This window comes from Trachinotus anak, unplaced genomic scaffold (genome assembly GCF_046630095.1).
Source record: "Trachinotus anak isolate AG129_WGS33_773 ecotype Australia unplaced genomic scaffold, CSIRO_AGI_Tana_v1 ptg000002l, whole genome shotgun sequence".
In the NCBI taxonomy this organism is placed as follows: domain Eukaryota; kingdom Metazoa; phylum Chordata; class Actinopteri; order Carangiformes; family Carangidae; genus Trachinotus; species Trachinotus anak.
In genome coordinates, this window is record NW_027273853.1 from 11,461,325 (window position 1) to 11,472,024 (window position 10,700).

The following is a 10,700-nucleotide window of genomic DNA, read 5'->3' on the forward strand; positions in this document are numbered from 1 at the left end:
ACTAAATTGGGCGGAAAACCTCACGATCTGGCAACACAGTCAGTAGCTAAAGGGGCGGGACAGTACCGCAAAACGTAAACAGCCACGTGCACAGTGGACTTCAGCATACAAATCAAAATTTAATTAGTAATAACATGCTACTGCCACATTATGTCTTTTAATTAGTATGTAAATGTATGTAAACAACTAAAGCAGTGATGTTTTTGTCCGCTGTGAAAAAAGATCTGCTCGGATGTGGAGATGTGGTCGTTTCTTATTAAAGGACCTTTATCAACACAAGCTGGTTGAAATAAAAAAGTAAGTTTTATTGAAAGACCCCGCACACCCGTGGTGTATTGACACATTGTATGTTATTTGGGAATGATTTAGCCCTGTGCTGTCTGCGTTTGACATCTCTTTGCCTCACTTGTTAGCATCTGGTGGGTGGGACAAATAACACATATCTCCGCCAACCTTAAACCTGAGCAGAAGTGTAACAAGCTAAAAATAAAAATAAAAAAACTGATAACTAAAAGAGTGCAGGGTAAAACATTTTCAGCTGCAGGTTCAACTGGTAACTGGCACAACCTTTAGCACAACCAACCATTTTAATGCACTAGATAAATCCCAAACGTGAATCATTTACAGTCACCACACATTAAAACCAAAGTTTTTACTTTTAATTTGGCAAAAACTTTAAAATATCAGCTCCCACTAGGTTATTATACAGACTCATTTTCAAGTACAAGTAAAGCATCAGTTCCATCACACATGTATCACTTAAATCCATGATATTTTACATACTCATAACAATATAACTAAAATGTTGGTGCCTAAAACCTTTAAACAAGTTTAATAGTGGGAAAAAACATTAAGAAAGAACATGTTACTTTATTGGAAACAGGCTTTAAAGCAAAAAATTAAACTTTATACAGCAGTGTATATCCGTATCAGTGTACAGACATTACTTGGTTCCAATTGGGGGAGAGTGCCACACAGCAGAGCTGGTGCGTTTAAAATAGCGAGGCTTGCTCTTGTAAAAGATGTTTTCCAGTTTTGGTGGTTCAATTGTTCCGAAGAAAGAGTCTAAATCAGGAGGGTTGAAGTACTGCTTCATAATTATTTGCTGCAGGTTGGGACCTGGAAGGGGGAAAAAAATCATGAACAATGTTTTTACTTAAGACTTCACAACATGAGACTGAAGTCATATACCTTACAACAAATAGCTGTTTTTTGGTAATATACAGACCTAACAGGCATATCAACTGAAATGACGACTGCTGCAGGCTTTTATTAGCTACGGGTAAACAAGTTAATGTTTGATCCATGACTTGGTTGAACATGCTGTCTCTGACTGTCTTTGTCATTTTTCCAGCTGACTCATAATGAAACAAAATCTTGTAAAAAGGTTTTTAATAAGCACTTAATGGCTACATACGTGACATCATGCTAAAAGAGGCTAGAGCTGCGTGTTTCAGGCGTCAGATCCAATCCAACAGAACCCGGTCTGGCCTCTTGGCTTACATACTTGTTTGTATTTTTAAAAGAATATGTTTTCAGTTTGAATGTTACCAGAGGAAGGGATTTTGAGGATCTTTTAGAATGAACACTACCTGATGTGTTTGGCAAAAATTACCACAACCTTGAGTATAACTTTCCCAAATCCAATAAAAAGCCGGACAAGGCACCATCATTAACCTAAACTCTGATCGCATCCTGCCACACAGTGGAGAAATGCTACACAGTAGACTTCCTAGTCAGGAACCTGACGTTTCTTATAAAAACACAAATCCACAAACCAGTATGGTTAGTTCATAACATCCTAACTCTTGGTCTTTGAAGTAACACTCATGATTATTCACACATACCCTCTGCCCAGGACGGAATAGGTTTCCTCGGGGCAGACTCATCATCAGTAGAGTCGTCACTGTTTTGGTCCATTCCATAATCCTCTGAATTTTTGGACATCATCAGAGGTTTGTTGCCACCCTTTGGAGTGATGGGATATGACTGTGGTGATTGCTGCAGAGGAGGATAAAACACACATTATGGAGGCTTTATTCTGATGAGAAATTAGTTCTATCATGTTTAAAGACAGAAATCAGTAAAATACTTGTACAAAATTAAAATTTTACCTCAATATCCACAGTCACATTGAGGCCACCACCTTTTCCTACCGGTGTACTCATTACAGAGTGCTGAAAAGATAAAGCACAAAAGTGGTAATTAGGTTTATATCACTGCTTAACAAACTAACAGAGCATTAAACATTCAGCTGAATGATCTATGTGAATTAACATTGTCAATTAGTAATAATTAAAACCAAAGCCAATCACAGAGCTCAAAAATTCTTACCTCAATATCCACAGTCACATTCAGGCCAGCAGCAGCCTTTGTGAAGAAAAAAAAAAAAACAGCATGCTTAGTTATTACATCATTAATAAGATATACCTGTCTATGAGACAGTTGCCAATTGATGCGTCTGTTCTATATCTGAAGAAGTACAGTAGTTATTTCCACATCTGTCCCTGTGTGTCTTATGTTACTGCTGCATTATGGACTTTATTCAAACACATCACACTGGAAGGTCCATTGAACACACAGACAACATTTTTGAAAAGGACTATTTAATTAAGCTAGATAAATAAAATCAAGCACATCTGCATGGCTAGATGAAGTGGGGAAATATTTCTGTAATTTTGCTAAACAGCCCTTTTATACTGAGAATAATTAACATTTATGTCCTTTGCTTATGTTTCACTGGGCTAATTTACCTAAACTAACTATTATGTTCCCTTGCTGGTTTACCTGTGTCTTAGCAGCCTGTTTAGCAGCAGCCTCTCTCTGCTTAGCAGCTTCTCTCTCTTTAGCAGCTTTCTCTTCTGCAGCTAACCTCTGCTGCTCCTCCTGCTGGAACAAAAACCACATGAACAACCAGACAGCTGAGCAGTGGAGTAATAAACCCAGCTCCTTAAAATCTTCTTACATCAAATTTATAACCTGAGTGGGCTACTTGGAATTGTTTCATGGAGGTAAACATGGACATGGCTACATGGTTATGTGGAGGCTGAAATTTAGTCAGCAACAAACTGACTTCCTGAAACTGTCCAATTAATCAGCAATAACTCAATAAACACGATTTCTGCAAGTTAAATTCAAAAATGTTTCAATTATTTTTTTCTAATACTTTAATACTAATAAACTTTATAAAATCATTTCAGTTGATTTATGTTTTTTGCTAAAATCTGAACTTGCTTTTTCTAAGTTCTTTAACATCTATCTTATATTAATAATAGTTTTTCCATTGCCCTTCAAAACAACAGTAAAAGATCAGTTATAATCATGATTTTAATTTTTGCTATAAATACATGTGAGCTCAACTTTCCCTGAAAAAGTGAGGGTGAAAGTGATAATCTATAATCCATATGAAAAGTGTACAGGTGGGCTCCTGCAAGCATGATCTGAGTTTGAGTGTTTGCAACATCATACAGTCTTTTGAAACTTTACTCAGTTAGAGTCTAATGTCGACATCAAGCAAAGGTAACCAGCCACAGCCACATACATTTTGCGTGATTTCTTTTAACCACGTAACTGCTTAAGCTTATTATGTGTCATCTGACCTCTGTGCACTACAAAACAAATTTTATTTTGGACTGCTCAAACCTTTCAGAAATGTTTTACAGGTATTGTATTTCCAAATTTTTATTCCTTACCAGTTTTCTTTTTTCCTCCAGTTCTCTCCTCTCTTTCTCTCTCGCTGCTCTCTCCACTTCACGCTGCAGAGCGAGAGCTTTTTCTTTTTCCACTCGCTCCCTGGGGGAAAAAAAAAAAAACAGACATTAAGTCAGAAAAACGATCTCTAGAGTCTTGTCTTCGCCAATGCAAATTTCTGTTTGATCATTCAATTCAAAAGATAATTAGGTTAGTAGCTAAATAATTAGTTAAGTAGCTCTTATGGCACCATTAGATTACCTTTCAGCAGCAGCTTGTCTTTCTCTCTCCAGCTCCCTCTCTCGCTCCTGCTCCCTCTTCAGCTCCAGTGCTTTGCGGGCCTCAGCCAGTTTACGAGATCGCTGTTCCTCCTCCTCAGCCTTCTTCTTGGCCTCCTGCTGCCGCTTCTCTTCCTCCTTAAGTTTTAACAAAAGAAAAAGCCTAATCAGCAATGTATAATGGCAAAGGAAATTAAGTTACTGAGAAAAAAAACCTTCATGCCACATGACAAGAGATGACAAATTAGTAGAGTGTGCTTACTGTAATCTCTCTGAATCTGTTTAACAAACATCCATACATATAGTATATTGAAAAAAATCCAGAGATAGGCTTTAAAAACACTAAATCATACACTACACAGTGATGAAAGCCCAAGTATGGACCAAATGAAGCACAGCCACAGCAACAGAGATGACTAAATAAATGAATCAATAAATAAAAGAGCATCATCTCACCGCTTGCTGAATCTTCTTCCTCCTAGCCTCTTCTTCCAATTTCTTCTTCTGCTCCAGCTCCTCTTGACGTTTAATGGCCACCTTCTTCTTGGCCTTTTCATCTGCCAGACGCTGCATGAAGAGGCACAATATCAAACTTTAGACAATAGCGTTCGATCTGTTTTGAAGTGAACATACAGATTCACAGTCACCAAGTTTGTTGCATACCTTATCATTTTTCTCATCAATCTGAGCCATTTTCTGCTCAATTTTCTTTTTCTTTTCTTCCTCCCTCTGTTCTTCTTTTACTTTGGCCTCAAACACCCTTCTTAGCCTCTCATCCCTCTTCCTAGAAAACAAATTTGAAGGTGTATGATATGAATAAATAAAACCGATAGCAGTAATAAAAAGGAAGAAAGAGGACTATGTTTCTAAACTGTGTATTAACTCTGAAAGACACTGATCATTAACCTTTTAAGTTCGTCCTGTTTCCTTTTCTTCTCCTCCTCCATTTTCCTCATCCTTTCCTCCTCTTGCTCCTGCTTCTTTTTAAGTGCTTCCAGTTTGTGACGTTCTTTTGTCTGTCGAGAGACAAAGCAAGGAGAGAAGAAGATAGGAATTTGTGAAAATATGCAAACAATGTCAGCAAAGTAAAGCAATGGAACCACAACACAGTTGTGCAAAGCATGATATCAGCCCATTCAGCGTGAACGAGAAGCATCACCATTGAAGCCTCCAATGTGTGTGTGTGTGTGTGTGTGTGTGTGTGTGTGACTGTAGGGTGAGGGGTCCTGGACTAATAGCTGCATATGAACTGACTTGGGTTGGTTAGAAAACCACAAAGACAGGCAAAACTAGGGAGAAGGAGGCCTGTTGCCCATCTAAGCCTTGATCTAGATAGGCAGCAGAAAATTGATGGACAGATTAACAAATGGAAAATAAATCAATAATTTATTCATTCAAGTTTTTTTTTTTAAGGGAACTGAATTTTGGGTTTTTTTTTTAAGACCTGCAGATAACCTAAAGTATACACAAAGTGAACTACCTCTTAGGCTAACTGCCTACAGCTTCCACTGGTGATTCTCTAAAGATAGATATTGTGTCACTTTAAAGAAAGCTTTGTTGCCCAGTAAAGCTCAGCTAATGTTGTACCTATGATATCTTCTGTAACAATAGTCCATCTGACGAAACACAAAATGAGGGGAAACCAACAGAGAATCACCCAGTGCATCACCACAACAGTGTCCAAACACCAACAGAAGTAGCTGAATGTGATTACAAGAATAAGTCAATTTCTACTTCTGATCAAATTATGTTTTAGAGTCAACAAACAGTGAGGTTTGATTATAAGGGTTTGCAAAGTGTGATTATTAGTTGCCTGTAAGATCAGAGGCAGTCAACTAACAAGTACAAGTACTTTCAGGGAAAGTACTAGTAGTTTGGGGTGATGTTAAATGTATATGCCGTAGCCCCTTTCACACAATGACCCTGCAAAATTGCAGGGTTCAATTACTGCGAGTAAGTTTTGATTGCTTACACGTATGTCTGTCTCCAATACATAAAGTGTAGCATAGAGATTAATTCTAGACATTTTGCTTTTTGCATTATTTATGTTGTTTTATTCATGTTGCTGCTTCTGTTCTCACTAGAGACCACATCTAACAAATCTCTAACTCTTGAGCCATCAAACTGCCAGAGACTTAAGTTCAGTGGTGCTGTAGACAAATGCCTGAACTTTTAGGCTGAAATATGGACGTGTGAAAGGGGCTTATCTAAAGGTATGTGCTAAATGAAGGGACATTTAATCAAATCGCACAATGGGATGTTAGACACCATCAGATGCCCTCAAACAACATACAGTGCTTAAAAATTACACTTACCACTATACCAACACTCAACTGAGGAGAGGAGAAAAAAAATATCCAAATAAGAGGATCACAGAGTTTGACAGCGCAACAAAAATGCCAGCCATAATATTTTTTAAAATTCAACAACACGCACTTTATCAAATATAACAATTTCAAATTTAATTTGTGACATTTCTCTTTGTTTATTTATGCTGCAGTGAACTACAAAATGTTTTTTTAAAAAAAAAGGTAAAAAGATTATAGTGTGGACACAATTGTATTTCCTTTACATTCACTACAATACCACATCTATTGTTGGTTAATTAATAAGTGGTTTCTGCTGTGTAATCAACACTAATTATGAAAGCTCAAACTCATAAACCTACAATGATGCAAATGCAGGTGAAGGATACGGTTTTACTATGAAAGTAGCTTTCGGAAGTTACAAGAGTGTTGTTGCTTTGCTACAAGTTAAATGTTAAACTTACCTTAGGATCAACCCTCATCGGAGTGGTGTGTTTAATAAAGGACTTGATAACAGCTGTGCGACCAAGGGAATTTGGAGTCATCATCAGCATCTGATTCTTTTGCACAGTGTGGAGAAAAGATCTCATGTTGGGCCTGATTGCCTGTGTATTAAAAACAAAAGAGAAAAAAATTCCAAACATTACGATTTGATTAAGTAAACCCATCATTATTTTTCATACATGTCCCAAAATTTTCCATTGAATAATATTAACACTCTGAAAGATTTTTGCATCTTACACTCTGGCTTTTCTTGGGAGGAGAGAGCCTCTTTGTGGGACTTTCCTCTACAGTATCTGGTGCTTTACGTTTAGTGCTCCGACTTGACCTGGAGACACAGAAAAAAACTCTTTGAAAAAAACACAACACAAAAAACATCATAGCACACTGACACATCCTGTCATTGCAGACATCAAAAAATGCAGTACTCTGTCACCTAAGACAACAGGTACATCTATATAGAAACAGGACAACAGCCCATCACACAATACCCAGCACACATGCACGCATGAACACACAAACACACCGCCAACTCACCTCCGACTTGACTGGGAAGTCTGTTGCTTCTCAGTGACAACTGAAACACAAATGCAAACATGTATTTAGCACACGCGTTACATTTTGGTACAAAACTGTCAGATACCAACACATATTTATATTTAAGAAGAAATATTAACTAAAATCTAATTAAACAAGAGCTAATTAATAAAATGTTCAGTCCCCATACCTGTTCTCTTGTCAGGAGTGCTCATTTTCTGCTCAGTGATAAACAACGATGGGGGTGCCAGCTTGGGAGAGTTTGCAGCCACAGAACGAGTAATGCGTCCAACAGATGGATGTATACTCTGGGTAAACATTTGTTTGATATAAATAATAGAAAAACAAAAACATCCGCTGATCAATAAATGTTGGATAAATTATATTTCAATTTGACACTTTAGCAGACAAATACTACTTCTTTTTTTTTTTTTTACCTCTGAAGTTTTATGCAATTCTTTCACTGCAGCATTATCCTCTGTATCTGCAGTTACAGCTTCTGACATGCTATAACAGTGAAAACATTCTTATGGTCAAGAAACACTTTAAAATAAAAGAACACTGAATTCATGGCCAGTTACATGTAAGTTATAATAGCTTATACAAAGTTACTGTTATATTAAGCTTAAATTCTAGATGCAAACACCTTATTTTTCTTTTCCACAAAGCTGACAATGCAAAGAAAAATTTTATTACTCACGTTTCCTTATCCTCTTCCTCTGCAGAGTCCATGTAAGAGTCCTCTACAAAAAAAAAAACATTGCAAGATATAAAACATAGCTTGACAAGAAACAAAATACTGAAGAATTTGCAAATGTTTTGCATTTTATGTATTTATAAACCAAAAATGGCTCATCTCTCACCACTAATGTTGCTGCTACACGTGGAGTTGCCCATACGAGCTGCCTTCCTCTTCATCATGGAGCGGCGAGAAGCGCGGCGAACAGAATCCTGTGTCATACTGTGCCGCAGACCAGCCAGCGAGTGACGCAGCTTGAGGGAGCACCGGACGGAGGTCCGCTGTGAGCTTTGTGCCGCTCCAGCTATTGCAATCTTCGCAGCTGTACGGCCAGGAGATGGCTCAGGCTTTCTAGCGAACTCAGCAGACAAGCGGTCTGATGAGGAGATGCTGACAACAACCTCAGGTGAGGGTATCTTTGGTGGAGACTGGGAAGTGCAAGGTATGTCATCGGGCCTGACTTCTGCATTGTTCACCTGGGTATTTTTGTCCACCTCTTCTTCATCAACCAGCTCTGGCTTCTTGTTCTGCACCTCTTCATTTTTACAGCTGCCATGAGGTGAATGGCTCACGTCCTCTGCCACCTCAGGCTGTGGCTGTTTGTTTTTGCGGGTGGTGCGTTTAGGCTGTGTAGTGGTGCTGTCTGCAGAGGTGGAAGCCTCAGGAATGGATTCTTCTTCAGTAATGAAGTTCAGTGATTTTACAGATGAGCCACGAAGGTTACTGCGCTTTCCCTTTGAAAACCTGGACAGGAAAGGAAATTTATTTAGAGTTACAAAAGGTTTAACAATAAAATTGCTCAGGTTTGAAGAAATGTGAAAATTTAGCCCTTATTCTTGTGAAATGAAAACAACAAACCTTCGCTTTGCTTGATTTTCTTCCTGGCGCCCCAAAGATACACGCTTCCTGCGACTATTCTTCTTCTGTGAAGGTGTTTTTGGCATTAATTCTGGTTCAGCATTAAAATCTCTGAAACAAAACAAAATAGCCTTATTAGTAAAGCCTTGACAAACAATCCTAGAGAAAAATTAGACAGAACAGAAAAATTTCTAAAGATGGAAACCTGTGGGGAAAAAAGTCAAATGATTTTTAGGACATTACTTAAAGCCTACCGTGAGAACATGCGGTTGGCTTCTTGTTGGATCTCCTCGAGCCAAACCATGTGGACATTATCGATGTCACTGATGAATTCTTGTGTTTTGCCATCAAACATTTGCATGAGCGAGCGTACAGATGATAGTACAGAGTTCATGGTGATGGCCTGGGGCAAAGATTGAGCAATTAAAATTGGGACAAGTTGGGACAGACTAGAAACGGCAAGTAAGAGTAAATTAGTTTGGAGCATCACCTAGAGAAGATTAAAACATGATGAAATTGGTTCTTTTTCCTTTTTGTTTATGTTCTAACACTATGACTATTTAACCCACCTGTATCAAACTCACTAAACAGCCATCATGAACACTTTAAAAAATATATAATTTTATCCACCATAAAAGCTACGCTGTAAATATCTTAATGTTATATCACATTGTCTATTTAGTCACTTGTGCTCGAATAGGAATCCTGAAATAAAGGCACACACCTACTGCTCAGTCAAAGGTTAACAGTGCTACAAGGTTCACTATCTAGGTTATCACTCACACTAGTAAGCGACCTTACTAAATCATCAAAATGTCATTTCAAGTCACAGACAATTCTGGGGAAAATGCTACCAAAATACTTTTCATAATATTTTGACTGGGCAAAGATGGGCAACTGTGTAGAATTTAACGTTTTGATAAAGAAGTACTTTTCATGATGTCAATACACAAACTAACATAGTACATTGACAAATAATGAGAAGCTGCACATTTGACGCAGCCATGTATCAGTCTTGGTTTTTCTGGTTGCCATATTTTTTTTTTTCCAGTCTCCTACTGACAGCTCCATTTCGCACTGCTCTTGTCTTTGTATGTGAGGTCGGTGCCTGCGTAATGTCTCCTGTTTTCGCGGACGTTATCAGTGTGGTGGCTGTTTGAAAACAATGTGGTCGACAATAACACAGCTGTCTTCAGCACTGACACATCGTGGTACGATAAAAAAAACTGCATATTAACGTTACCCTAATATAAACCCAAACATTTTATAATATATATTTAGTTAATAGACTTAGCGTTACCCAGGCAACAAGTTAGCTTAGGTAGCTAACATTAAACACTAAGATCGACAAGCATTAAAACTCAAAGAATGCTAAGGATTATCCTAACACTATGACAGTTACTGGTAGACGCAGTAAGTTTACTTAACCGAGTTGGATATAAAGTTTTAAATTGCTCTGCAATTAAAAGGCTGTCGCAGCGATGTTAGCTAGCTAACGCTAATGTGGTCTTTGAATATTTACCTTTGATGTCCGAGTCTCTGAAAAAGAAATCCGATGCTCGCTGCTCCACTATTTTAAAAAACTAAATCTATCGCATACTGAGGTGAAAATAAACGTGCTAAAATGAAGGAACATCCACTTTGTTTTCAGCTCATGTGTAAACTTTACAGTATGAACGTCCTGGACGGCAACAGCAGTGCTCCGACTCACCCGCTGAAACCGTTTAACTGGTTCAAAACCTCAGCAGCCAATCCCGGGGCTCCATGAGCAGAGGAGCTGTTCGATTGGTG

At 38.1% G+C, this 10,700-nt stretch overlaps 1 protein-coding gene across 4 annotated transcripts; it reads right to left on the minus strand.

Moving 5' to 3' along the window:
- Positions 1-281: 281 nt before the first annotated feature.
- incenp (inner centromere protein) lies at positions 282-10,648 on the minus strand. 4 transcript variants are annotated; one of them, XM_071497066.1, is made up of 21 exons: positions 10,432-10,648; positions 9,164-9,312; positions 8,910-9,020; positions 8,176-8,795; positions 8,013-8,055; positions 7,750-7,819; positions 7,503-7,620; positions 7,313-7,352; positions 7,016-7,103; positions 6,739-6,879; positions 6,284-6,301; positions 4,875-4,984; positions 4,632-4,752; positions 4,425-4,535; positions 3,952-4,106; positions 3,693-3,792; positions 2,788-2,886; positions 2,335-2,370; positions 2,115-2,177; positions 1,848-2,001; positions 282-1,119 (listed from the first exon to the last, which is right to left on the minus strand). In XM_071497066.1, exons 2-21 carry the CDS (start codon positions 9,301-9,303, stop codon positions 944-946), a joined length of 2,514 nt encoding a protein of 837 aa, XP_071353167.1. In that variant the 5' UTR covers positions 9,304-9,312; positions 10,432-10,648; the 3' UTR covers positions 282-943. The 4 variants fall into 4 exon arrangements, with proteins under 4 accessions (XP_071353167.1, XP_071353159.1, XP_071353185.1 ...); XM_071497058.1 differs by having other exon boundaries at positions 2,788-2,889; positions 10,432-10,647; XM_071497084.1 differs by lacking the exon at positions 6,284-6,301 and having other exon boundaries at positions 10,432-10,647.
- Between the last annotated feature and the right edge of the window lie 52 nt (positions 10,649-10,700).